The sequence below is a fragment of the Rattus norvegicus genome, chromosome 7 (genome assembly GCF_021556685.1).
Source record: "Rattus norvegicus strain SHRSP/BbbUtx chromosome 7, alternate assembly SHRSP_T2T, whole genome shotgun sequence".
Lineage (NCBI taxonomy): Eukaryota > Metazoa > Chordata > Mammalia > Rodentia > Muridae > Rattus > Rattus norvegicus.
Window position 1 is genome coordinate 116,154,139 of NC_141540.1, and position 27,736 is coordinate 116,181,874.

General features: G+C 49.1%; 2 protein-coding genes across 5 annotated transcripts; one reads left to right on the forward strand and one right to left on the reverse strand.

The window, feature by feature from the left end:
* Positions 1-14,158: 14,158 nt before the first annotated feature.
* On the reverse strand, positions 14,159-18,842 carry Jrk (Jrk helix-turn-helix protein). 2 transcript variants are annotated; one of them, NM_001104612.2, is given in 2 exon segments: positions 14,159-17,470; positions 18,767-18,842. In NM_001104612.2, a coding segment is annotated over 1 exon segment (1,674 nt). In that variant the 5' UTR covers positions 17,036-17,470; positions 18,767-18,842; the 3' UTR covers positions 14,159-15,361.
* On the forward strand, positions 18,487-26,613 carry Psca (prostate stem cell antigen). 3 transcript variants are annotated; one of them, XM_087559013.1, is made up of 3 exons: positions 18,487-19,049; positions 25,596-25,703; positions 25,930-26,613. In XM_087559013.1, exons 1-3 carry the CDS (start codon positions 18,487-18,489, stop codon positions 25,958-25,960), a joined length of 702 nt encoding a protein of 233 aa, XP_087415139.1. In that variant the 3' UTR covers positions 25,961-26,613. The 3 variants fall into 3 exon arrangements, with proteins under 3 accessions (XP_087415139.1, XP_087415140.1, NP_001165577.1); XM_087559014.1 differs by lacking the exon at positions 18,487-19,049 and adding an exon at positions 24,418-24,606; NM_001172106.3 differs by lacking the exon at positions 18,487-19,049 and adding an exon at positions 24,418-24,485 and having other exon boundaries at positions 25,930-26,185.
* The last annotated feature ends 1,123 nt before the right edge of the window (positions 26,614-27,736 follow it).

Consider the following 27,736-nt stretch of genomic DNA (forward strand, 5'->3'; position numbering starts at 1 on the left):
AGCTGGGGACCGAACCCAGGGCCTTGCGCTTCCTAGGCAAGCGCTCTACCACTGAGCTAAATCCCCAACCCCGAGTTTTAAGATACAAAAAGAAAATTAACTACTTAGGAAAAAGAAAGCATAAAATGGCTGAATAGTGTATCTGGTTGGACTGATACAAATCTCATGTCCAATGACAGCCGTAGAAAGCATTCATATTCCCTTATTGCAATCCAGTGGCCGTAAATATGAATCAAAATGAATGCTTTGAAGAAGTACAGTGTGAGGATCGGTAGAGATGGCTTAGGAGCACTTGATGCTCACACGGAGGACCAGGGTAGAGATTTCATCCTGGCACACACACGTTCGTTCACAATTGTACAGAACAGCAAGCAGTTCCAGGACTCACAATGTGTCCTTCCGGGTTCCATGAGCAAGGACAAGCACATAGTGCACGTACAGAAAGGTGGGCAAAACACACATACACACAAAAATACAGTTCAATGTGGAATGCTAGGAATACTGAGGGAATATACAACATGCTAAGACCTTTAGAAAAAATTTAATACGCTAAAATATGTAGTGTTTGAGCAGGACAGGAGCAGAGGACTTGTCATCCCAACATGCTAATTTAAAAATTACATATGCAAATATGCAAACTTTAGAGTGCAAGACTGATAAACTTTTAAACAATGCATGCTTTCTCATGTAATTAATTCCTTGAAAACTTCTGAGGGTAAGTGTTTTTTTAACTGGCAGAAGTGGGGTTCAAGTGAAGAAAGGAGTTGGGAGAAGTGATGGAATCCTATTTCAATCAAGATTGTGTTTGTAAACTTTTATATTGCACTTTGAGAATCAACACTTTCTTACTTCAAACTTCCTTGTTTAAGGAAAGACTATGGAACAAGTCTCACCTTGCCACACTGTTTCCTTGCAATTAACATACGCTCACGCTCCCAGACAATAGCTACCATGTGCAGAATGGTGGCAAAAAAAGTTATTATTTTATTAGTGGAAAAACATTTACCAATACGTTAAATTCACAAGAATATTTCAAACAGTATCAGAGATTTTTAAGAGAAAAAAATTGCTATCGCCTTCACATTTATAAGCCCTAAAGCCTTTTTGCAACGTTCCTCGTTGAATAAGGAAAGAACAGAGTGAAACGGTGTTGAGTCAAAGCCAATTCAGTTCAAACCACCCAGATTGGGCTGGAGAGATAGCACAGGGGTTAAGAGCACTGACCACTCTTCCAGTCGTCCCGAGTTCAATTGCCAACAACCACATCACCATCTATAATGAGATCTGCTGCCCTCTTCTGGCAAGCAGGCATACATGCAGGCAGAACACTGGATAAGAAGTAAATCTTTAAAAAAAAAAATAAGACTGACAGGATGAAAAGTGCCCTGATATTTATTAGAAGGAGTCCTAAGTCTCCTTGCTCCAGAACAGTGTTTCTCTTAGGGTCCAAACTTAGGCTTCCAAGTCTCCGGATTTTGCTCCTTCGATTTGCCAGGCTGCTGTGACATAGAAACATGCACGGAAATAGTAAGGCGGTGTATAATTTACTTCTCAATCTTGAACTGATTAGAATCTCAAATGAAAACTACTTTTTAAGTTTTGAATGGGTCTATTATCAAACACTACAGATACCAGAAAGTGTTGTTGCTGAATTGAAGAGTCAGTCCAAGGTGAGAACCATGATGAAGTCCACGCTGTGGGTCCCTGGCTGGTCTTCCTTTAGTCAACGAGGAAACGCTGAGCTAGTTAGATCCGTCATGATGATCCTGAATGTACATGCTTATCCCCAACTGACACAGAAGGCAAAATCGTTTTTCATACATGCATAAGCACACCGATGAGACGTGGTGGGGTTTAGCTATCAAATGGAGCTAATAGAATTCAGATTCAGAGGACTACACTCAGTGTCTTCCTGCGGAGGCAGAGTTGGAAAGCTCTCTGGGCTCTTGAGGCACAGACTCGAGTGTCTTGAGAAACATTCCTTGATAGGGAAAAGCACTTGGTAGGCAATCACTTCCCAACACCCTCCCTGAGAAAGGTGACTGAGATCTGTCACAACCACAGATTGTACTGTGGAGAATAATGGAAAGGAACCCGGCGTACAGATTACTAGCAGGGAGGGAAAGCACCCCTGGCCTTTCTGCAATCTGTGTGCATCCAATATTCTGTATATTCACAAACCTGTTTGATGGCAGGAAAGACTCAATGACTGCCAAGTAACTCACTGTGATGATCTAGGATGCTAAAACGCTTTAAATAGGTGATGAGATTCCAATGCCTAGCAACAGCTGCGGGCCAGTCTTAAGAGTCTGGGCTGCCAGAGCACAGTAGTGTTATAATGGGAACAATCTAGAGTTTACAAACACGTGGGCATGTGGACTACAGGCTTTCAAGGCTCATGACTATTAGAATAAACACCCAGATATTACGAAGAGCCCGAGAGTACTCAATGCTGGGCTGAAGGAAGGCTTTATGGCACCAGATCCCCATGAACACAGGATGATGAGGCTTCCCTCGGGTCTGCCACATCCATCTGATAGACATTTGACTTCTTTGGACTTAGAGAGCCTCTTCTGTACCTGGACACTCAAGGCAGTAGAATGGATGCAATGTTTCTAAGAGGAAAGCAATAGGATTTTCTGTGCAACTGTACGTTTTTGTTTTTTGGGTTTTTTTGGGGTTTTTTTTGCAACTGTACGTTTTTGAGACTCAGAAATATAATAAGAAAAATGAGAGCATGACACCAGTTCTATCCCATGCACGGGGCTCTTCTTGGAAGGAAATGTAGCCTGCTGGATCTCCCAAGGATAAAGATCTTAAAGCTTCCTAAAGAGAAGCTAGGGGGCAACTCAATGGTAGAACACTTCCTAATATGTTCAGGTCTTTGACATTGAATCCCAGCGTCACCGGGAATCAGTCCAAGATATTTATGCTGCACACTGCTAATTATCCCCAAACTATTTCAACAACGAACTCTCACCTGGTATAAAATGCAACCATTGTATTTATTCCGGACCTAAATTTTTGTGGTAATTACCATCCTAATGTGCATTTCCTTGCCCTAACATGTGCAACGCATTCCATCCAAACGCATCCCTTAAGATGTGACTGGTTTGGGTCAATAGAAGTTCAGCGATGACTGCAGAACTCCATTTAATTCCTTGCGTCAGTGTTGTTCTGGGATGATAGAGAAATGGTCAAATGATTTAAACGGCCGAATATATTAATTGGATACATTTTACCATTTAAATATCTATCTGTGTCGAAATGGCTTGAGTATCTCGAGAGAACAAGTGCATAGATGCGTGTGTGTAAACATATATTCCTAATTTAATGTCCTTTTAATGGGGAATTAGTGTGCACATGACATCATTTATTCAATGTATGAAACAATTTACGCCAAGAATATTCCATTGCCTCCCTGCTAGGATATGACTATCCATTCATATAATTAAAACAAAATCGGTGATTTTATAAAATAATATTGTTGGTTCAAAAGATCCATAGAAGTTACAATTATTGACACTAATCTGCATCCGTGGAGCATTGAGCTGTGTACTGTGTGAGTTATTTTACCACCATCCTTCTCCACACATTAAAAAGTAAACACAGTGAGTAAGTGCTGTTCAGAAGGCCCCACACCTACAACGTGGACAAGGTCAGAACTGACACCATGCTGTGTCACTCAAAAGCTTCCCTACCACAGACCTTTCATTCATCTTCATTAAGGTTTATCTAGTCAAAGCCATTTCTCTCTCCTTAACAGACATGAAATAAAAAGCAAATTATTGTGGAAAAAAAGAAAGCCAGCCTGAACAGCTTCTGTTAATGAATAATCGTCACGTAGGGCAACATGACATCAGTATTCTTCAGAGAAGGCAATTTAAAATAAAGAGTACCCAACAGCTTATAATTCGATCTACATTCTTATTAAATTATATATAATTTAACTTCTGTCATGATTAATATACTAAAATGTAAAAAAACATTATTTAGTGATTAAGACTTTCATGATTCAGTAATTGAACTAATATTTCATAATTTATAAAACTGATATGAAGTCTCTCAACTCATAGACAATCATATGAATAGCAAAATGATATTCTAAATAAGGAAAACCAGTTGTAATCAAAGGGGACATGGACATGATTATATATCCATTTTTAATGAATCGTTTCATAGAGTGGGGTTTTTTTAGGCTGGTGGTTTTGCTGATGTTTACTAGTGCACTCCCATAAAATGTTTTATTTGTGTCATCATTACTATTCTAGAACTCGACTAAAGTTTTAAAACACAGTACAGTACCTTTTATAATGACCATACACACGTATGTTCACACCATGTGCTAGCAAATGATCTGCCATTTTCTTTCTTGGAGTGCAAACAAAATGATGTAAACCCATTCTGTAATGGTAGCAATTAATAATTTGCAATACTGCATATTCCATAATGAACCTGCTAGCCCCATGAACATAATGTTTACTATAAACTGGAGAGCAGGCTTTCCCTTCCCTACCCACTGCACAGCCTCATGTTTCTTAGCACTGCATTGCTTCAGCCCTGCCTACAGTTGTCACAAGACCTCTGGTCCACTCCAAAACTCATATGAAACAGTTTTGTCCCATGAACTTTTGCTCCTGTCACATCTTTTATCATGGTATTTTGGGGGCATGTTATTGTTCACATCCAATGAAAGTTTCTTGAGGGTCTGTCTCAAATGCCTGGAACCAAAACAGAGTAGCAAAGACTTGCAATCCTTCCTCACATCGATGAGATGGGTTTCCTTCTCAATCTTCTTCTACATCTCAAAAGAAATCAGTGTCTGAAAAAGTTGTTTAAGAAACACAATGCTCAGAGCTTCCTAATGACCTCGAAGATTCCCGAAGCCACAGAGGAAGCAAGGGTTGATTCTGTGTTCAGGAAAGACCCAGGATAATGATGTCAGGCTCTTGCTCTGAATAGGTCACAAATGAAATGGGCTCAAAATGGGGGAGACATTGAAGAAACTTTGATTGCATACTTGGAAATGGATTGTTGCCTACAAGATGGGTCCTGTCTTAGTCTTCAGAAAGCCCGATAGTTATTTTTTAAAATGTTTGCTTGTTTGATAATTTCATACATATGTACTGCATTTAGATCATTTCTGTTCCTCAGTCATTCCTCAAACACCTCCCATACTCTCCCTTCCCTCTCAGACTCATGATCTTTTCTTTAACTATTATTGTCTTTTGCACACACACACTTAGATAAGATTGTATATATATATATATATATATATATATACACACACACACATATATATATATATGTACACACACACACACACACACACACACACACACACACACGCTGTTAACTCCATTTGATTTGTTCATGCATGCATGTATCTATGGCTGACTACCTGCAGTGGATAACCCATCAGTTCTCAGAGAAAACTGATTCTTCTACTATTAATCATTGGTGGCCTGTAGCTCTTTATCAAGGGTTTTGTGAAGTTCAACCATCAGTGTTGCCAAATCAACTGATGTCATCTTTCAGGCCTTGTTCATGCAGTAATGCTATTGGGAATTCATGTATCTAGGTAACACTGACACTCTGGCAACAGTCATCCTGGTCCTCTGGCCCGTCTTCCACAATGTTTAATGCTAATGTTTGGCGTAGGGGTTGTACTGTAGATGTACTAATTAAAACTAGGCAAACTATGGTCATTGAGTCTCTGCATTTTGACCACTTGTGGATCTCTGGAACAGTCTCCATCTAAGACCTCTGTGTGAGGAACAGGCCTGCCCTCAGGCAGAGGGTGGAGGGGCCAGTCTGAGCCAAACTGACTAGTGATCTTAGTCCACGGGTAATGACAGAGATCCCTAGAGGCTTAGTTCACCTACTCCATCATCTAACTAAAGGGAGATGTTTAGTTAGGGTTTCATTACTATGAAGAGATACTGTGACCACAGCAACTCTTATGAAGGACAACATTTCCTTGGAGCTGCCTTACAGGCTCAGAAGTTCAGTCCATCATCATTATGTCAGGAAGCGTGGCAGTGTCCAGGTAGGCATGGCACTGGAGGAGCTGAGAGTTCTAGCTCTTGTTTGGAAGGCAGCTAAGAGAAGAAGACTGACTTCCAGGAAGCTGGGGGAAGGTCTCAAAGCCCACTCCCCCAGTGACATACTTCTTGCAACAGGGCCACACCTGCTCCAACAGGCCACACCTCCTAGTAGTGCCACACCCTGGGCCAAGCATATTCAAACCACCACAGGAGGCATCCTCACCTTACCTAAACCTAATGGGACAGGGAGCCAGGACAGAACCTGGACCTTAAAGTCACCAGGGCAAAGGTCTCATTACCACCAGCTCCTTAGGTACATACATTCCTCATGTCATAGGATGTTTAGGGGGCTCCAATGCCCATGCTGGGACATAGACACAGAAGATGTCTGTAATGGTTTGTATATGCTTGGCCCAGGGAATGGCACTGTTGAGAGGTGTAGCCTTCCTGGAGCAAGTGTGGCCTTGTGGATATGAGCTTTAATACCCTTGTCCTAGCTGCCTGGGAGCCAGTATTCTACTAACAGCCTTCAGATGAAGATGTAGAACTCTCAGCTCCTCCTGTACCATCCCTGCCTGGATGCTGCCATGTTCCCGACTTGATATCAGAACCTCTGAACCTGTAAGCCAGCCCCAATTAAATGTTTTCCTTTATAAGACTTGTCTTGGTCATGGTGTCTGCTTATAGCAGTAAAACCCTAACTAAGACAGAAGTTGGTGCCAGGGACTGGGGTATTGCTGTGATAGGCCTGACCATGCTTTTGTTTGGAAGAATGTGGATTTGGGCACTTTGGATTTGGAAAGCAGTGGAATACTTTAAATAGGATTTGATGGGCTCTCCTAGTAAGAATATGGAAGACTTTGTTACTGGGGGCGATTTGAATTGTGCAGACCTGGTTTCAGTGGAGAATTTCGTAACGTGAACTGGAGACTGTTTTGTGGTATTTTGGTGAAGAATGTGGCTACTTCTTGCTCTTACTGAAGAATCTGCCCAAGGCTAAGGTAAAGAGACTCGGATTAATTGCCTTGACGAAGGAAGTCTCAGAAACACTCAGCACAGACTGTGTTCTCTGGTTGAGTCTCATGAAGAGCATTTTAAACAAGTGTAGCAAGTTTAGAAAGGAAATACATAAAATATATGGTTTGAGTATTAAAGGGACACCAGGAAATGAAATGAAGTTGAATCCTATGTTCAACGAGATAACATATTAAGGGAGTAGGACTTTGGGGCAAGATCCTACCCAGCTAAATTTAGATACAGGCATGGTGCTAAACACCTTTAATCCCAGGAGGCAGAAACAAGCAGATCTCTGAGTTCAAGTCCAGCCTAGAACAGAGCAAATTCTAGGTGAAGAAAAATTTAAATCCAGGCTTGGTGGACAACACCTTTAATCCCAGTGCTTAAGAGACAGGCTTGAGGGCGTGTCTCTGAGTTCTAAGTCAGTCTACAGAGCAAGTTCCAGGACAGCCAAGCTTAGGCAGTGAAGGAGTTGGTAAACAAACCTGGTGATAATGTAACAGAACAAGGGGGCCTTGTTCTAGCCTCAGCAAGCAGCAGAACTTGGCAGCTTCAGCCATGTGCCTCTGATTTTATAGTCAAGAGGAGGAGGCTACTGGGACAATTGATGCTGGTGAGCTGGAGCTAAGAAACTAGCAGTGATTAAGAAGAGACCAGCATCAAGGTGAAATCTTCTGGGAAGTGTTTTCTGAGAGCACAAAGAAGCTGTGTTTGAGAGGAGGCCAAGGTTGTGCCTTGTGCTGCAGCTGTACTTGGTAATGTGTGAGAGTCACTCAGGTGGTACTGGTTTTGAAATTATGAAGGAGTCATGAAGAACAGCTGAGACTTGGCACTGTGCGATGCCGCAGAAGGCCATTGGTGAAGGTGCAGCCTCAGTTGCAGTTTTCACACTTGGGTGTGTCTTCTGCCTCTTTGGGTGCCTCTATTTCTACCAACCCCATGCTAAGTCTATGCTAAACTCTCTTCCTAACAATACACAACTCTGCTTCAAATTGAATGGTCTTGAAATATAACATGGGGAAGTGTGGCCATGTTGGAATAGGTGTGTCACTGTGGGTGTGGGCTTTAATACCCTTGTCCAAGCTGCCTGGGAGCCAGTATTCTGCTAGCAGCCTTCAGATGAAGATGTAGAACTCTCAGCTCCCCCTGCACCATGTCTGCCTGGATGCTGCCATGTTCTCAACTTGATGATACTGGACTGAACCTCTGAACCTGAAAGCCAGCCCCAATTAAATGTTGTCCTTTAATAAGACTTGCCTTGGTCATGGTGCCTGTTCACAGCAGTAAAACCCTAACTAAGATGGTGTCAATAAATACTGAGAAAGAAAATGGAAGGAAGCAAAGCATGAGAATCACCAGTCTCCAAGAGGGAGACTTGCAGTCCCAGCCTTATGCTCAGCAGACAGGTGACAGGAGAGCCAGCCCAGTGAGAGCAGGCAGAGGTAGAGGTAGAGACTCATGGTGACCCCTCCACCATGTGGTGGCACTGGGGAAGTTGAATGGCAGGAACCTCCTTAGAGGAGCCACTGATGCCTTCCCTGGACAACACCTCTGTGTGAGGGGATGCCAGGCAGAAAGTCAATTCTGAAAATTTTGGAATTGTGATCCAGGGAGATGATCTACTTGACAGGAGGAATGTTAGCTCAGCCCTAGATGAGTAAATGCCCAAGACCTAATCTTGCCTTCACTAAAAGGCCTCAGACATACCTTGAGGTCCACTGCCTATCTCCATCCCACAGGCTGGGTGTGGGCTGGTAACTTTCAAGGGGGCAATGGGCAGACTGCAATATGATTTGGAATGCTTAGGGATTGCCCACCTCCACAATGACATGGTAAAGTGACATGGAGGACCGGGGGACCCAACTCCTCCAGGCCACAGGCTCTCCATCCCCAAGTGAGGCAAGAAAACCCTTGTTTATTGTATGCCATAAGCCCAACAGGGTCTGTGCCCACAGTAGTCCACCTCCAAACAGGAGAAGAAGGGGGCAAGTACAACAGCTCAGGCTCATCTCGATTGGGTGCTCAAGCCTGCAGGCTCCATCTGCAGCATCTGTTTGCCATCTGTAAAGTAGGAAGGCTGGTGGGATTATGGACTCAGGATGCAACTGGCAACGGACACATCATGGACTCTTCTGCTAAGTCCAGGTAAGGAACTGGCCTCAGCTGTTCACAGGAGGGAGACTTTTCTAAGGCCCTGGAAGGGGGTTGGCAGATGTGTAACAATGAGAGCAGGCTGTGCAGTGAGGGCGATCGTGTCAGATGCACAGATGGATGGGTGGTGAGTGGGTGGAAGAGGGAAGGGTAACTGAGTACAAATGGGCAGATGACGAGATGATGGATGAGCAGAGAGGTAGATGGGTGGGTAGATGACTGGATAATGGATGTTAGATGGATGATGGATGAATGCATAGATGATGAACAAGAAGCCATGGATAAATGGATGAACAGGTAAATGGTGGATGGTTGAGGAATAGGTGGATAGGTGGGTGAGTGGATGGATGGGTGGATGGATAGGTGGAGGGATCGGTGGATGATGAATAAGCAGTCAGACAATTGGAGAGATGGATAATAGAATGGAAAGTGTTTGGATGATGCATAGATGGATCAATAGAAGATGGGTGGATGGCAGATGATAGATGGGTGGATGGTGAAAGATAAGCAGACGAACAGATGAGTACATGTGTTCTGTAGTTGATGGACAGAAGTATCTGTAGGTAGATAGAGCATGTAGTAGGTCGAGTGGATGACTAGTGATGAATGAATCAATGAGCAGATGGATGGGTAGATGACAAGCCTAGTGGATGGATGATATTATGTTTGTGAACATCTGGTTCCCACTTTTCAACTGATGCATACCTTCCCCTGAGCCCATGGCAAATACACAAGGGGTCAAGGTCTCCCTCCTCATGTTGCCTCCTGACTTGGTACCCAGGCCACAGTGGTGTTCTTATGTTTGTACAATGGTATCCCCAGGGCCTTAACTTTAGTGAATACTCCGTAAACTCAAGGAAAGAAACAAAGCCAGTCACCTCTGATTCTGGAGCCATCAGCAGCCATACACGCAACCAGCCTTTGCTTCCAATGTGACTTTTGTTCAGTGTTCCCTCGCACTGGCTTTACTCCTTCATGCTCTTTTCTAACCTGCTTTGCTGTTTTCTCAAAAGCTTTGCCAGAGAACACAGCTACTGGGAGACAGAAAGTGAGGAGCAGAAATGCAGGCAGGCATTTCTTCCCTCCCTCTGTACCTTGTTTGACCTCAGACAGTGCTTCCAACTCCCCTGCGTGACTCTGGCTCCTCTTTGACCCCTGCAGGCTTCCTGATATTCTGGGGCTCCTGGTTGTTCCGGCCTGTCCCTGGAAGCTTCCTGTCCCCATCCCAGACTCCAGAGTGAACACCTCCTTCATGGGTCTAGCTGTTTAAGCCACAAATACCATGGGGCACCATTTCAGCCATCACTGCATTCACAGTTGCTTGGCCATCACTATACATTTCTAAAACAGAACTTCTGGCTTCATTAAAGAGCAGCTTCCCACCTGCCAGGCCCCGTCCACTTCCACTCTTTATGCCCTGGGAAGCATGTCTTTCTGAGATGCCTCATAGACAAGTGACCCTACACAATTTCCTGTCAGATCCTTCAGGACTCAATGTGGACATGACCCAAAGCCTTACTGCAGCAACATCAGTACCAGCCCCGCCAAGGCTCATAGGAGATGGGGTGAGAAAGCCTCAGAAAAGATCCAGAAGATATGCTGCTGTCAGGTCACCGAGAGAGGAGGTAAGAGAGGACACTGGAGGTCCTGAGAGGTTAACCCAGGGTTAGATGCTGAGCATGGTAACAGGCATAACTATCCTTTATAAAGCTTTTAAGGGATTCACAATGACATTCTAATTCCATTTATCAAGTGAGAAGTTAAGCATGTCAGCCCATAGTGCCACTTAATGTCAGCAAATAAAATCCAATTAGTAAGGAAGGCTCAGAAGCCCTTGATCAGAACAGCAGCTGAGGGCCTGGCTTCCCCACCACAAGAGAAGCTGCTTAGCAGAGTGTGACCTTGTAGTTGGATGGCATAGTGGCCAAGCTATAGTGTGGAGCCTAACACAGAGCTGGCATAGGGACCAGGCAGCCAAAGCAGGGCTGTAGAAAATGAACACTGAAGAGCTGTGTGTCCCTTCAGCTACAAGTGCTTTCCGCAGACCCACCGGGAAAGGATTTCCCAGGAACGGGTGCAGGTAGGTGGCTGGCCGCAGAATGGTCAGGCTTCAGGGTGTCTCTGGCATGCTCAGGTTTGGTTGTATAGTTGCTACTAAAACAGAGATGGGAGTCATGGGAGTTTGTGCAGCCTTAGAGAACTGCGGGAAGATGTGGGGTGTTCCTGTGGGAGAAAGTCAGGGGCTATAGATGGGTCTGTCCTAATAGTCATGTGTACAGGACCTTGTGGATGGGAGGTTCACAGACCACAGGGCTCTGCCCTCTCAGCACAGGGCACAAACTTTCTGGTGTCAGGTCTGCAGGGGTGGCATTGAGCGAGAAGGCCCCCTTGTGTCTGTCCTTTTACTCCACACTGCTTCTCTGCCGGTTTGATGTACCCATGGGCCTGGTCGGATGTTCCTCCAACCTTCCCAGAATCCTTCTTCAGGAGGCCACAGCCCAGAATCCCTAAGCTTCATTGTGGCCGGCTTCCTAGGAAGCCCAGAGTATAAGGCACATGCCTACCCCCAGTTATAGGACAGTCAATTCAGCATTGTGGACAGCAGCCAGTCCTGACTCACAGATTACAAGGAACATAGGCATGAAGGTTGTAATGGCTGAGGAGCACACAGTGAATTTACTCCCACTAGAGATGGTAGTAGGGGACAGTCCTATAGGGTGATGTTTCTATTGAATTCCATGGAAAGATTTTCATTCACGTGTTTAGCCACCGAACATTTGTCTTTCCTACCTCCTGTCCTTTGTGAGTTGTGGACAAAGCTCTCCATCTCCCAGGGGCAGCTCTCTTTGGTTGGGCAAGCTCCTCCATGGATTGCTGCTGGGATAGGGGTACAGAGGAAGGATGGCGCTGAAGACTGAGGCTATGATCTCACTGATAGGACATTAGGCAGCCAGGGTGCTGGACAGAAGCCTGGGGAATTAGTGGGAGGACAACCCTGGTCAAGGAGTCCTACAGAGGGAGCTCTATCAACCCCAGCCAGAGGGTTCAGAATCCCTAAGGGGCCTCAGAACCCTGGCATCGCCCTTATCCCCATCAAACAAGAACTCTCATGGCTCTCTGGCCTGAGGATAGTGCCTCTAAGGGGCGCCACACCCTGATTTACCTCCCACCCCTGGAGCCTAAGCCTCTCTGCTATTAAACACATTAAGGGGTGAGGAGAGCTGGGGGTTACATCTTTGGAACCACAAACAGAATCTCTCATTAATTCCTTATATTTAGCCAGTCTGCAGCTTGCCCTGTCACTCAACAGGGAGCCCTGAACTCCCTACTTAAAAACCTGTCCCATAGGACAGCATGACACTAGTTGGGGATGCAAGGAGTGCCCCAGTGGTGGGGCTGCTGGGAGGCAAGAACAAGCAGGCAAAGGACCATGGTGTAAATGAACTGGAGCCAGGACCAGTGCAGTCCGCTCCAGCCACAGCCCACCATCTCCCACAGGTCACAGCTACCATCTCACTAAGCTCACTTCCTCCAAGGGCTAGGCTCCTAAGAGGATGACCCCAGCCCCAGTTCCCAGACTTGGACCTTCCCTCAGGGTTCTCTTCTAATTTCAGACCCAATCTTAATGAAGGTGACAGCAGCCATCACAGTCCCATCCAGGTTCCTCTCCCAGGCCTCACCCGACTTCTCATGGTACCCAGGTCCAGTGTATCTGGTCATGGGAAGCCTGTGTTGACTCTCACCCAGGTAGGTGGGCACAGAGCAGCCCTTCTTCCACCCTTTCACCCAGTTAACCCACCAACTTGCCTACCCATTGTTCTCTATTCTCTACCCAGAGGACAAAGACTGTGGCTTCTTTCTTGCTGTGCATGTACTTCTGTGGAAACAACGCTGTGACGGGATGCTTCTGCTCTTCCACCAAGCAGCAAGTGCTGGAAGTGGGGGCGGGGGCGGGGGCGGTTCTACCCAGGCCCTCATAAGCAGGGGACAATCTTCTCCAACCAGATGCCAGCAGGATGATCTTCCTTGAACAGCTGCAAAGGGCCAGGTAGGGCTCAAGTAACCACACCATGGCAGAGGAAACTACATAACCCGGAAATAATACCTGCCTCTCACTGGTCTAGGTATTATGGATATGAGCTCCTTGTGCACACCTACAGGCAATGAAGGAGCAGTCTTTACTTGCCATCAGAGCTGATAAATTAACCTCCTTCCAGGAAATGAGAGGTGATGTGAAAGGCCTCTTGACAAATATACAGAGAAGGCTCTGCTAGTGGGAAAGGAGCAGTCAGGAAACTGTGACATTGACTTGTGGTAGGAAGCAGGAATGAGCCAAGCATAGCAGCCTATGTCTCTGATGCTAACACACAGGAGACTAAAGCAGGACTGCCAGTTCTAGGCCAGCCTAGGTTACACGGTATCTGAGAGGCAGGATAGAGCAGACAGGATATAGGGGGAGCCAGAGAACACTCTGCCCTGGAGAGCTTGGGGCTTTCTGAGGGCCTCAGTGGCCACTGGACAAAGGGACATCTCCCCTGGGACCCAGGGATGAACACAATGGGGGCTGTTGTTGTAGAAGGTGCTCTGGGGACATCACGTATCTAGTAGTGGCAATACCAGGAACAGGTCAAGGTCAGCCAGCACTGGTCCTAGAATGTGGTCTGATGGACACAAACCTTATGGACCCAGCTCAACCAGGCCTGACCGATCCTCTTACAGTAGGGACTCTGCACTCCGCATGCCCACTGATGCTCAGGCAAGTGTGACTTCTGACCTCTGACCTGCAGCAGCTTAAATAACCATAACAATTACACAACGGTCCCCCATATAAATCAGAAACCTTGCAGCACATGAGCATGCAAATGTCACCCAGACACACAGAAAAAGTGGTGTGACAGAAGCATGACCCTGGTCAACAGGGACCAAAGAATCACAACAAAGACTTCTAAAAACAACCTAGTTATAATATTCACACATACAGGAAAAGCAAGACAACACTCGCCCACAACTACAGCTGTCCGCAATGACCATCCTCAGTTTAGACAGATACAGAAACACAAACCAACATTCCCCAAACCCCTCTGGCTCTCAGAGGTTCGGACAAAAGTCTCTTGGTGTAGCAGCCGTCGACCACTGGAATGAAAACTGGTAATACAGCCACAGGAATCGCAGAGGGAAGAAGGTCAAAGACAAAGCCACGGTGAACGAACAGAGCTAACGGCTGCAGACAAGGGCAATGGGAGTCACAGGCACAGCAGCCACAGTGCTACTCCTCAGCTACAAAGCTACAATGTCAGGAAAACAGTCACGTCCTCCGACAGCTGGTCTCCATAGAACTAACCAGTGCAGACACATATTCCACTGGAGTAGTGCTAACCCACCTACCGCCTCCCCTCACCCCCACCCCGTGAGCTCCAAGCCACTGAGTGTTGTTCTGTGACTTTGCAAACCATTCACATAAAGGCTGTTACTTTGAAATTTTGGGAAGCACAGACTTCTGGGTACATGTTGGCCTCTGAGCAATGCTTTAACTAGAACACAGTGTCTCTGTGAGACCTGGACCCTGGGGGTAGGACCTGCTCTGACAAGGACACTACAGAGCTTGCTTGAATTTGTCCATGGCTGAGGTGGGTGCAAACCAAGAGGACAGCATGGTACCTTTGCAACTAGCAGTGAGGGATGTGACCAGAGGTCAGACGCTGAAGACAATGCCCTCAAGACTGGGCTTGGGGTCCACCCATTGAGGAGAGCGAGCCTCCTGAAGGCTGGAGGTGCACCCCTCAAGGCACTTCAACCTGATAATGTGGCTCAGTCTTCCAACACCAGACACAGAACTGCCCCAATGGACCCAGCTGCAGCTAGGGGAGGCTTCAGAGTGCTGAGAAAAAGGGCACCAGGTCTCCTGCTATTCAAATGATATATTATCTGTGCTAGGAGGTACAGTAAACCACTAGCCAGAACATATGCAGCCCTCTGTAAACAGAGTGACCCTGACAAGAGCTATGCTCCTGGGGCTTGTGTCTGTGCTTGCTCTCCCGCTCATCTCCTCTCAGTATGCTCTCCTCCCTAGCAGGCAGTGTCAGCCCCCGAGCTGCAGATGCCACAGAGCAGAGCTGCAGAGGGTCAGCAGGTATAAGCAAGGTACTCTAGTTGTCACCTGCTGTAGATGAGCAAGGCAAGGCAGAGTGGGCTGTGGCCATGCACACACCAGGGTGCTCCTGAAGGGCCTCAAGTTTGATCACAGCCCTGAGAGCCACACGAGGCTGCCTCAGCTGCTGCTGTCTCCTGAATACTGTGTGCAGCGCCTGCAGCTGCCCCACCTCTTGCACACTGAAACATGGCTGCCGCTCTGCAAAGCGCACGAGTGCCTCGAAGGATGTGGCTGCCTGCTCCCAAACTGTCTCCTCATCCTCACCAGCATCTTTCTCTGACTTTTCTGCACACCCAGTGGTCTGGGATGGTGCCACAACAGCAGGGGCCTCATCCATGTCCCTCCCTGACACAAGCCGCTCTTCAACCCTGCTGTCCTGAAGCCTGCTGCCAGAACAAGAGGGCCCTTCTTTTACAAGCTCAAGGATGTGTGCGAAAGTCTTGTGAGGCTTGATGCTACAGCACTCTGCTTCCTCCCCAGAGGAGGAACCTTCAGTGAATGGGACAGTGGGCCACAGTTTCCTCCAGGCCCGCCTGAAGACCTGGCTAGGCACAGCATTCCAGGCGCAGGCCACATTGACTATGGCATCATTCACGTTGTGGCGGGTGGGGAAGCCCTGTAAGGCCACAGGAGGGTTAATGAAGAGCCTCATGAAGGCTCTTCGAATGCCTTGCTCTGTGGGCTGCAGTAGGGAGGTCACACTGGAGGGCAGGAAGATAGTGAAGACATTCTCTGACACCAGCTCTGACTCCTGTGGGTGGGCCCGGGAATGGTCCAGCAAGAGAATGGCCTTGCTGTCTTCTGGTAAGCCTATGGTTCGAAAGTGCTCTCTCACTGAGGGGACAAAAATATGATGGAACCAGTCTGAGAAAATCTCCTTGTCTACCCAGGCATTACCCTGGGCCTTGTAAGCAACAGGCAGGTGCTGGATGCCTCTGAAGGCTCTGGGGCCGCCACCCTTCCCGATGGCCAAGGGCTTGATTCTGTGGGAGCCTGTGGCATTGGCGCACATCAAGACAGTCAGCCTGTCCTTGCCCTGTTTGAAGCGGGGCACAGTCCCATCATCCGGGGTAGAACTTGGCAAGCAGCGCCAGACCAGACCAGTCTCATCAGCGCTGTACACCTGCTCAGGAGACAGCCCATGCTCAGCTGCCAGGCTCCTGAAAAAGCCGCAGAACTGCTCAGCGGCTTGGGGGTCGGCCACCTGCTTCTCACTAGAGGCGTCGAGCTTTTTAATGCCGTGCCTGGCCTTGAAGCGCCAAAGCCACCCTCCAGAGAACACACAGGGCTCTGTCAGCCGCATCTGCTTATAGAAGTCCTTGGCCTTTTCGATGAGCATAGGGCCGGATACGGGGATGCCCTCAGCACGCTTCACCAGGAACCACTCATAGAGTACCCGGTCCAGGTGCTCCAGCTTTGGGGTGTGCAGGGTACGCCGCTGCTCCAGTGCCTGGCGAGAGTCTGAGCTGGCAAAGAAGCTGAGTAGCTGGGCCTTGTGGGCTTTGATGTCGTACAGAGTGGACATGCCCACGTTATACTCCTGCATCAGTGCCTTCCTACTCTCCCCGCGCTCCAGCCGACTGCAGATGTCAATCTTTTCCTTCAGGGTCAGCACCACTCGCTTCCGCTTCTCCCCCTTGCCCTTGGCAGCAGCCTGCTTGGAGGCCATGAGGAGGGAGCCCAAGCTAGGCTGCGCCTGTCCTCACTTGGCTGTTTCTTTCTGGCTCTTGGAGCCACAGTCTCTCCCTGTCTTCTCTGCCTGCCGACGGAACTGATCCCAGGCTCAAGACAAGTTCATTCTTGGCTCTACCCTCTGTCTCTTGCCTCAGTTTCCCTTTAGTATCGGGGCTCCAGCACACTTAGGCCTCAGATCCTAGTAGTAAGGTCAGCTGCTGTTCTCTTCAGGGGAGGTGGCAGGGCAAGCTACCCTGGACTGCTGGGGTGCACCGGGAGCTTTGGGTCTCCACACAGATAGCACAATGGGACACTTTTCCCCTTCAACTGTGTCCAGGTTTCAGGTTAACGAAGATTTGACGGTCTGAGCTGGGAATACTTCTCATGAGGATTCACGTTGTTACGTTGTCTCATCCGTATACTTCAGGAACTGGAAAGCAGAGGAGAAAGAAAAACATTACTAAGAGCACTCAAGATATGCTTAGATTCAGTGGAAAGCGTCATCTCAAAGATCAGTGCCATTTGGGTGTGCTAGCCAGTCTGATAACCATCCTTGCAGACCACAGAGTATTACCAGCAACCTTCATAACTAATCAGAAAAGGTAATAGCCACAATGCATTCCTAATAGCTTCTCTTTTCCCATAAACCTTATCTGGAACGCTCCTTCCAATCAAGCATTTGATAAGCCAGAAGGCCACAGAGTTACTTCCATAAGCAGCAAAAAAGTACACCTGGGACCACAATGTAGGTAGGAGACATGAGACATTTATTCAAATGTTTAATAGCTCCAAAGATAGACACCAGCCAGCGTTTAACCCTATTCCCTTAAGTCAGCCCCCTGGTCTGCAGAACTTGGTGCTGGTCCCCATGAGTCTCCCATTCTAGTCACATCGAGGGTAGTATACATGCCACTGGCACATGGCATTTGTTGTGGGCCCCTCACTGTGGAGTAGAGGGAAATCAAGGCCAGAGTCTACTCTCAGAGGGATCTTTAACAACAAACCCAGGCAGCTGCGGTTTTCTGCAGCAACTTGAGGGGCAGATGCTTCCAGGAGGCTCACCTCATGATGGCTTGCGGCCTGCCCTGCAGATGTGTTTAGAAACGAAATCTTGCCAAACTGAATGTGGTGGTCCAAGCCTACCATCTTAGCATTTGGGAGACTGAGGCAGAACTGCTTTGAGTACAGGCCAGCCTGAGCTATCCAATAAGTGCTATGAAGGAACAAAAGGGAAGGAGGAAATTTGAATTTGGTACCACTCTTAGAACCTCCCAAACGTGACTGCGGGAGGCTTCTAATCTTGGGACTTCCAAAGGAACAATGATAACCAAGGACCACTTGAACAGGAGCTTAAAGGACCCCTTATCTGGAACGGGGGTATAAGCTAGGAGAAGCTCCTATGGGGAGAGGCAAATCTCTTTCCGTAGGTTCTGCGACGTCTAGGGAATGCATGGAAGAAACAACCTGCAACCGGCTGCAGCCCAGACGACACGTAGGGGGAAAAATTCAAAACACGGGCAAGAAACAAAGGGTCCTGGGAGGGCCAGAAACAACCGAGCTTGCCCGGTCTGCGTACTGGTGAAGCGCATGGGAGCCGAGGGATCTGAGAAGGGATGTGCCAGTCCCGAATGCGACTCGACTCCAGTCTCTGGGGCAAGAGCGCAAGCTGGGCCTCCAGTCAGTTCGCGGAGGCGGCCCCAGCCCAGCACGGCCCGGCCCTACTCACCTGTGGACCCTGTACCGCCGGTACCGGCCGGAAATGCCAGCCACGCAGCTCTCCACCGGTCCGCTCCTCGCGGCCTTCCCCGACTCACTTCCGGGGGCGCTCTAGACCACCGGGAGGCTTCGGTCTCAGTGGTGTCTAGGTCGCTATTCCGCGACCAAGCAAGGAAGAGGCCCCGGCCGGGCAACTCACCCGCCCGTAGAACAACGAAGGCCGGAGGAAGCCTCGCGTTTCCTGAAGAACGGAAGCCTCGAGCCCAGCGTCCGGTTCTGGGAGCCATGGCCGGGTTAGCACGGACGGGAGGTTGGGTCAATCGCCACCTTGCGGTGGGAGGTACCCAAGGTCCGCCGGTTGCTAGGAACCTCCTTCCCATCCCTGGGGACCCTGCCTTTAGCTAGGGTTCAAAATGTGACCAATTTAGACGATTTTGATGAAGATATTTGAAACATAGCATATAGCGTAGAGGCTTTGAGAGACCTTGAGATGGGAGACTGGAAAGTGTGCTGCGGTCAGTTGTGTGGTGGCCCGTGAGGGTGCCCAATCTCCAGTTCCCTTAACCTGCCAGAGTTCAAATGGTGAGAGGAACTTGGCAGATATAACTAAAAGTCGTCGAAGTGTGAAGTTCATTCTGATTGTCTGGTGGACCTCAGGCAAGCACAATGGTTCGTTGTTAAAGGATCAAATGAGAGAAGACACTAATGAAAACTGTGAACTGACAACAGCCTGGGCCCTGTGCTTTGAAGATAGAGGAAGACTACCATTCAAGAAGTCCAAGTAGTTTACAGGAGCTCCAAAAGGCCCGGAAACATTGTCTCTCGGAACACAAACCTGGTGGCACCCTGATCTCAGTACCCTGGCCCGCAGAAGTGTGAGGAAAACGAAATTGAATTGATTGGGGGATCCATGATGGGGTGATTAGCTCCAGCTCCATAGAAACACAAATTGCGGAAATTTGTTTCTCTTTAAATCACACCCTGGACCCTTCTGCCGGTTCTTCCCCACCCTCTCTTGTTAAATCCCTTGCCCTCTCCATTCCTACTCCCCAGGGATCTCCAATACAAGGTTTCTAATAATACCAAGGAAGCCTGGGTGGCTCCCAAATCCATGTCTCCTTCCAGAATCTCTTCCCTGATGTCTAAACTTCTGTCTTTTATCCCTACCTGGGCATAGCTATCCACATGCACCTTGAACAGTGTTTCTAAAATGGAGATGGGAACCTCTTGACCAGCCTGGATCCACCTTCACATTCACCCTGAACTCTTCCTCACGCCCCACACCCATTCTACTACATCTGATTGGCTCTGCCCCCAGAATCTATTTTTTGGATTTCCTCCTTCCTTTTACCCGCCTGACCTCTGACTTGGCTTTCTGTTGCCCCCTCCTTGTTCCTGTTGTTCTGACCTTACATCATTGTCGACTACTGCTGCTGCACTGTGAGCGGAAACAGTGGCTTGAGACAGCCACTGTCTTGTTGTAGCACATGACTGTGGGTAGTGAATTAACTGCAGGGCAGGACAGGGCTAAAATGTACATGACACAGGAGGAAACTGAGTCACAGAGGACACCAGGCACATGATGAGACTGAAATCAAGGACCCTTAGAAGTATTTCTGTCAAGTTTTCTGGACTCCCCTGGGACAGCTGGCTCTGTCTCTGCATGTGGCTCTCTCCTGTCACCTTGTAAACATGGGATCACACACTTCTCTTGGGATAGGGCTTGGCATGGAACTGCAGCTTGGCACATGACTCCAGAACCATTGGTCTTATCTCAAGGACTGAGTGCACTCTAGCAGTGGGCAGGGTCAGAAAGGGAGGAACATTGGGGACCCCTCGGACCTGACACTAAGAGCTCTCCTCTGCTACCTCCCACTAACCCATGGGGTTAAGCCCTTGAGATCACAGTTGTTCTAGTGCAGCCTCACCAGCCAGACTTGCCCTCCCAACTTACCTAAAGTGGGCTTGGAGAGTGTCAGTCTGGACAGATCACAGTCTACCCATGATCTGGCTCACCTCGCCATCTTCCAAGTCCCTAAGTCATACCTGTCTGGTTGTTCCCTCTGTCTTCAGGCCTTTGCCTGTAGAAGGCCTGGACCACAGAGATGCCCATTGCTCAGATGGAGAAATTGCCAACCTCCCCTTCCTCCTTACAAAGTTTCTCAGGCCTTCCTCTCTCACCAGCTTGTCTCCAAGGAGGAGTCGGCATGTGAAGGAAAACAGGGAAAGACAGGGACAGCTCCAAGAGATTTAAGGCAGAAGGCTAGCTGGTGACAGTTGGGAGCCTGTGGGAAGTGGGTGTGACAGACAGAGCCATGAATAGTGCTGAGGGAAAATCACTTGTGGGTAAGCAGGGACCATAGAGATTAAAACTTGGACATGCCCCAGGATTCAGTAGGGCCTCTGGAACTTCAGCCTTCAGCCCACTGACCAAGGGGTTACCCCAGGGACCCAGCACCCAGGACTTATACGTACACATATGCTTACTTTCACAATACAAACATAATGTACATTTGACCTATACTCACATTCTGTCATGTAGCACAGGTTTCCACTTCACACGCAGAACTTCCAAGGAGTGGCTTTGACTTCCAGGACCCAACCTGGGGACCTTAGTGGGTCCTGGAAGCCTGGCTCCAAATGTGTCATATCCCTGACCTGAGGGACCATGTTTCCAAAGGCCTGGAGTGACATAGACAGAAATCAGTTGTAGTTTTACATTCCACGTCCTGACTTGACTTTTTTTTTTTCTGTCAAAATATTTTCATTTATTTTGTACATATTTCTTTTAAGTTTTTTTCATCTTTATTAACTTGGGTATTTCTTATTTACATTTCGATTGTTATTCCCTTTCCCAGTTTCCAGGCCAACATCCCCCTAACCCCTTCCTCTCCCCTTCTCTGAGGGTGTTCCCCTCCCCATCCTCCCCCCATTACCACCCTCCCCCCAACAATCACGTTCACTGGGGGTTCAGTCTTGGCAGGACCAAGGGCTTCCCCTTCCACTGGTGCTCTTACTATGCTATTCATTGCTACCTATGAGGTTGGAGCCCAGGGCTGACTTGACTTTTAAAGGCTACCTTTGTGCAAAGTTTCAATTACACCCAACTGTGATTTGCATCCAAGTAGGGAATACCTTTGATAACCCCCTAAGAAGAGGTAGCCGTCTGATGGAAAGGCATAGTTTTGAGACTCCATACCCAAGGAACAGTGGCTTCTTTGCTATGTGAACGGGCAGGTTCTCCAGGGAGTATGGTGGGCTGTGGAAGGGAGTGGGGGAAAGAGAGAACAAGAAAAACTAGAGACTCAGGCAGTGGAGCCAGGCTAAGGGTGAGTCATGTCACGGTCCCACCCAGATCACATTCACTCCTGGAGGGAGTGTGCCCTTTTTGTGATAGGCCTTTTCAGGAGGTGTACTACTGGAGGATCCATACTACAGGGTCCAGACTAGAGGGTCAAGACTTAGAATGTGGCCAGGGTCAGGGCTCAGCATCTGGTCATGATCAGACTAATATATGGACATGGCTGGGACTCAGGGTGTGACCACAATATTGCCCTATTTGGGGACCAGGGTCACCAGAATGAGTGTTCAGTTTTGAGCTAAGGTCACCACAGAGTTAGGCCTGTGGTGAGGGGTGGGGCTACACAAAAGTCATAGCCACAGTCTTCAGTATCTGAGGTGAGGCCATTAGGCCACCCTTTGGCCAGAGTTCCCACTCTGGGCACCACTGGTGTCTGAGGCTCAGTGGTTGTGCAAGGTGCTGGCATTGTTAAGCAGATCTTAACCTGTGCCTACTCTATCCATCCAGTGCCCCTGGGCTAAGACTAGCAGAACTGTCTCCAGGCATCCATATGAAGACAGAAGCCTTGCTCTATTCAACAACCACCACCTTAAGAGCATTCGCTTCATATCAAACCCGATCGACAAACATTTACACACCTGTAAATATTTGGGGAATGACTGGCCCCGTTCTATCTGGTGCTGGGTACCCATGCCTCCAAGTGCTGAGACAGATAAGCAAGGTCTCCAGGAGCAGCCACCCCAGTGGGTGGGAGCCGACAGCCATACAAGGACACAACCAAGCTGTGGGCACTTACAGCACTCCCTGGGTTGGCAGACCTGTGACAGAAAGGGATGTTCCAAGAGGAAGTTCTAGGTGGACAGAAAGGAGGAAATCGTCTCAGAGAGGGTACCCTTACCTTGTGTGACCCTGGGCAGAATCTTGCCTCTCTCTTTCTCTCTGAGTCACAGGTTCTTTACAGCTAAAGGAGAGAATTTCCAGTGAAAAGTGGCCAACCCAGAATGCTAGAGAGTCTGGCAAGGGGGATGACAGAGGGATTGGAAGTAGAACCTGTGGGCTAGTCCGCGGTTACTGCATATGGTCCAGGCGTGTTGGGGCATGGAATGGTTCCCTGAGACTAGAGGGGAATACTTTTTAGTCTCCTGTGTCTTAAGTGCTAGGAACCTTTAGGGTGAGGGAGTAACCAAGGCTCTATCAGCACGGATGAGAGAACATCAGAGAGCAGAACACTGTCCCCAGTTGTGAGCAAATAGATGGTGGCCATGACCAGCATTTTTAACTGCTGGCACCTTGCCAGAACAATCGTGTGCCCAGCAGTGTCACCCAGAAGGCAGAAGGCTGGGGAATGTAGGTGAGCCTCAGGTTGAGACAACAAACAAGAGACCACACATCATCCCAATGCCAAGAGCAACAGGAAGCACTGTTCTGTGGTCAGAGCTGCTTAGGGAAAACCAACCAACAAGATCTGTGGCCTCTGCTAACAGAGAGGCAGCTGCTGCCACTACAACCCATCCGTGAGGCTGCCTCAGGGAGAGATGGCCTGGCCTCTATCCCTCCCTGCTTTGTTCCGGTAAGCCGGATGCCTCCCAGATCAAAGAGCAGTGTGCAAAGTGGGTCTGGGGAGATTGGAACATAGCCAGTGGTAGCCTGTCTCCCCACTTCTTTTTTCCCTTGGAAAAACTCATGGAAGCTGTGTTTCCTGGCTCTTTTGTAGCTAAAGTTCCAAGTTTTTGTCGTGAGGGGGGTTGGGGGAAGGATTAAACATGAGTTTATGGCTCTCCCAACTCCTCACAGGCTCTTAGGTCCATATCTAAGAAAAGTGATCTCAGAAGAGCTCCTATTTAGTGGCACCTTCTGCAGCCAGTCATTGTCATTTGAAGCAGTCATTGCTACTATTGTCTGCTGTCTTTCAATCCAGGCCTGTCTCCTCAGGGGACACAGGCCCCAGACAGGCAATACTACACTGAGGCGGTGCACTGGGGCCCTAAAGAAGCACCTCTGTCCTTGGCCAAATGGTTAGGGGAACAGAGAAGCTCAAGAAAGTAATGTCACAGAACTGGCCTCACTTCCCTGAGAAGGGCAGGAGCAATGGTGGGTGCCTTAGGACTTCTAGCCCTTGTTCTGTGGGCGCCTAGGAAAGGGCTTCTAGCAAAGACAACGGCCCCACCCTGGGAAGGCAGTGCCCTCCAGAGCTAGAAAGAAGGACGAAGGCAGTGGGAGGAGTGGTGTGAGAGATCAGATTGGAATGGGCTGGGCCTTGGGCTTTTACTGGCTCCAGGGGACCTGTCACTGTTGACTGTGGGCAGCAGAGCCTTCCCTACCAGCTGAGACCATATAAAGCCTCTGGAGACACACTCCCAGGTGCTCACTGCAACCATGAGGACTGTCCTCCTTCTCCTGCTGGCTGTCTACCTAACCCTGTCTCCAGGTAAGCTTCAGACAGCAGGGGCAGGGCTCGGAAAGGAGAGACGAGGAAATATCAAAGGGGTAGATGAGATGGAAGACGGGAAGAGGAGAGAGAAGACTGAGGAAGCCAAAGCCGCTTTGTGGTGAGGACTCTTACTACTGTCCTGTGAGAGGCAGGCTAGGAGGGACTGAAGGACTTCCAGAAGGAAACGCTACAGAGGGGCAGACACACAGGGATACTGGGCCTTCATCAATGTCTTAAGCTGAGAAGTGTCACAGAGGGAGGGGGAGGAATGTAGCAGGGAAGGGTTCTTGGAATGTCTTGAAAGAGGCCTCACTGGTCCATCCCTGGCTACTTTTGCCTCCAGTGTGAGAGTCCACTGGGGGGCAGTCTGTGATGATCTATTGTGCTGGGCCCTCCCATCAAGTGACCCCAGAAAGGTCACTATACTCCTAGAGCCTCAGCCTCCTGTCCCAGACAAGGAGAAAAAATGTCCCCAAGGCCACTGGCGACCTAGGCAGGACAAAGCGTGTGGCCACTGAGGTCAGATGTTAAGCACCTATTCCTCTAGATGTGACTTTAACCCCAGCTTTGCTATCTTTTGAAAAGAGAAGGTGACCCACATGCCCTGACTTCTGGAGCTACTAGCCCCAGGCATGGAGCAGGACTTCCCTAGGGCCCCTACCATTGCCACAGAGCATAGTGGGGGTGTAGGAGGAAGCAAGCTGGGCTCAGCGAACAGACAGGCTGACTTCAGTGCCTTGTAGCATGAGGAAGTCATATGTCCTTCCCTCCAGCCTAGTGCACAGAGGGGCTTTTTCCAGGTGTAACCAGTCACTAGGCCTCTTGCCCCTCTCAGGGATTACGAGTGCTTAAGAAAGCTTTAAATTCCTGAATAGTGAGTAACAGAGCAACATGTGGGTTTGGGTGACCAAAGCAGGGTAGGCTGGCACAGAGCCCTCTGTAAAGGGTACCAGAGGGCTTGGGGCTTTTGTCTCCTCTATGCTTCAGCGGTCTGGATGGCGCTGAGCTGTCTCTCTCCACTCTGTGTTGGGGGTGGGAAGGCCTGGTATGTCTCTTGAAGTGTAGCCGGCCAGCCTCTGAGCCTCAAGCCTCCTGCTCCACCCACAGGTGCCGCTCTGCAGTGCTATTCATGCACCGCACAGGTGAGCAACAGAGATTGTCTGAATGTACAGAACTGCACCCTGGACCAGAACAGCTGTTTTACATCTCGTGTCCGTGAGTGCCCCAACCCCCACCCCTGTCCCCACTGCCTGCTGCCCTGCCATGCAGCCTCCCTCCCCACTGCAGCTAGACAGCGAAGAAACTGTCATTCACCAAATTTCTGGTCTTTGTGGGGTGGGTCTAGAGATTTTATCATGCTCAGGAATGGGACCTGAGGCAGGGGCAGAGAGGTGAATACCAAGACTTGACTTTAATCCCAAGCATCACTCTGTCTTCCCAGGGACCATTGGACTCCTGACATTTATCAGTAAGGGCTGCAGCTCAAAGTGTGAGGATGACACGGAGAACTACTATGTGGGCAAGAAGAATATCACATGCTGCTCCTCTGACCTGTGCAATGTCAACGGGGCCCACACCCTGAAGCCACCCACCACCCTGGGGCTGCTGACTGTGCTCTGCAGCCTGTTGCTGTGGGGCTCCAGGGATCTGTAGGCTCTAGGAGAGCCCTACTATAGCCCTACTGTGCAGGGATGTGCCCCACCCCCACCCCCACCCCCACCCCCACCCTCACCCTCACCCCAGGCGCACAACCACCACCATGCTAACTCCCACACCCGACTGGCCTCCCACCAGTGGTCTCTCTCCTCTCCGCGGCTATTTCTACAGCTAGTGCATTGCCCACCCCACCCCACCCCATCAGCACTGTGCCCTACCAGTTCTGATCAGATGCTTCTGCTGCAGGGCTCCCTCAACGCCCTACTCTCTAGGGCCTGAGCCAGTCTGCACAGCAGCACTTGGGGAGGGCCTGGTAACGGCTGGGAGGAGATGGCCTGAGCAGAAATGAAGCTAGGTGGGTGTGAGGTACCAGGAGTCCTAGGAGACAATGCCTGGTAGGGGACACGCTCTACATTTATAGAGCTCTCTGATACAATCATCCTGTAATAAATGCCTGTTGGGTAAGTGAGAGAGCCTCTGTCCTTAAGCAGCCCACGATGAGTCTGGTCCCCATAGACATGTCACTGACCTTCGGGGTTGGAGCCCTCGTCTTGGCACCTGGCAGGAGACAGGACTGCACATCTCAGGACACCCAGCCCTTGTTCTACAGACTCAGGCTCCTTGCCAAGCTTCTCAGAGTCCTGGGTGTTTCTTCTGCTGTCCTCCCTGTGTAAGGCTGAGCCCAGAGCTAAGAGGACCCCTGGGAAAGATAGCACTGCATCCTTCGGCTCCCTTCAGCCTCAGTGAATCTACTTTAGAAAAACTTGTTCTAGCTGGTCCTGATGGTGTTCACCTTTAACCCCAGCATTTGAGAAGCAGGCAGATCTCTGTGCGTTTGAGGCTAACTTGGTCTACTGAGGAGCTCCAGGTCAGCCAGAGCTACATAGACCCTGTCTCAAAACAAAAACAAAGAAACCACCCCCTTTGATTTAATAGTTGCATGTGGCAAGCACATAGGAAATATGAACTTAAAAAGGAGCAGGCAGTCAGCCACCCTCACCCCAGACCGCCCCAGCAGCCCACACTCCTGACCTCTTTCTGCTGAGTCTGCCTGTGCATTGTGAAGCTTGGGAAGGTCTGTCTACAGGAGGACATGCCACCCCTCCCATCCCTGGGGAAACCCTTTAGAAGGAAGCCTGTCTTACACCTGGAAATAGCCTAGACCCCGGGTGGGAACCCGAATGAGGACCCTATTTTTATAGCTGATCCCCACCCCCACCAGTGTTGAGATAGCATGAGGAAGTCAAGATGTCCCTCCCCACCTCCCTCCAGCCTGTGCACAGTGGGCTTTTCCCAAGTGAGACCAGTCACTAGGGCCTCTGACCCCTCTCTCAGGGATCACCAGCACCTACAGCTCTACATTCCCGAACAGTGAGTAACAGCACAAACTGTGGACTTTGGATGCCCAAGAGGAAGAGGCGCAGGGCACTGAGGGTCAATGAAGGGCCCAGTTATGTACTGAGCCAGGGGTCAGAACCCGAGTTCCAAGTTCATAGTGTGATCCCAGTGGCCAGGAGTACAGGAGTCGTGCTGAGGGAGAGCCTGGCCAGAGAGAGGCTCCAGGGCTCTCAGATGCCGTCAGCCTTTGTGTA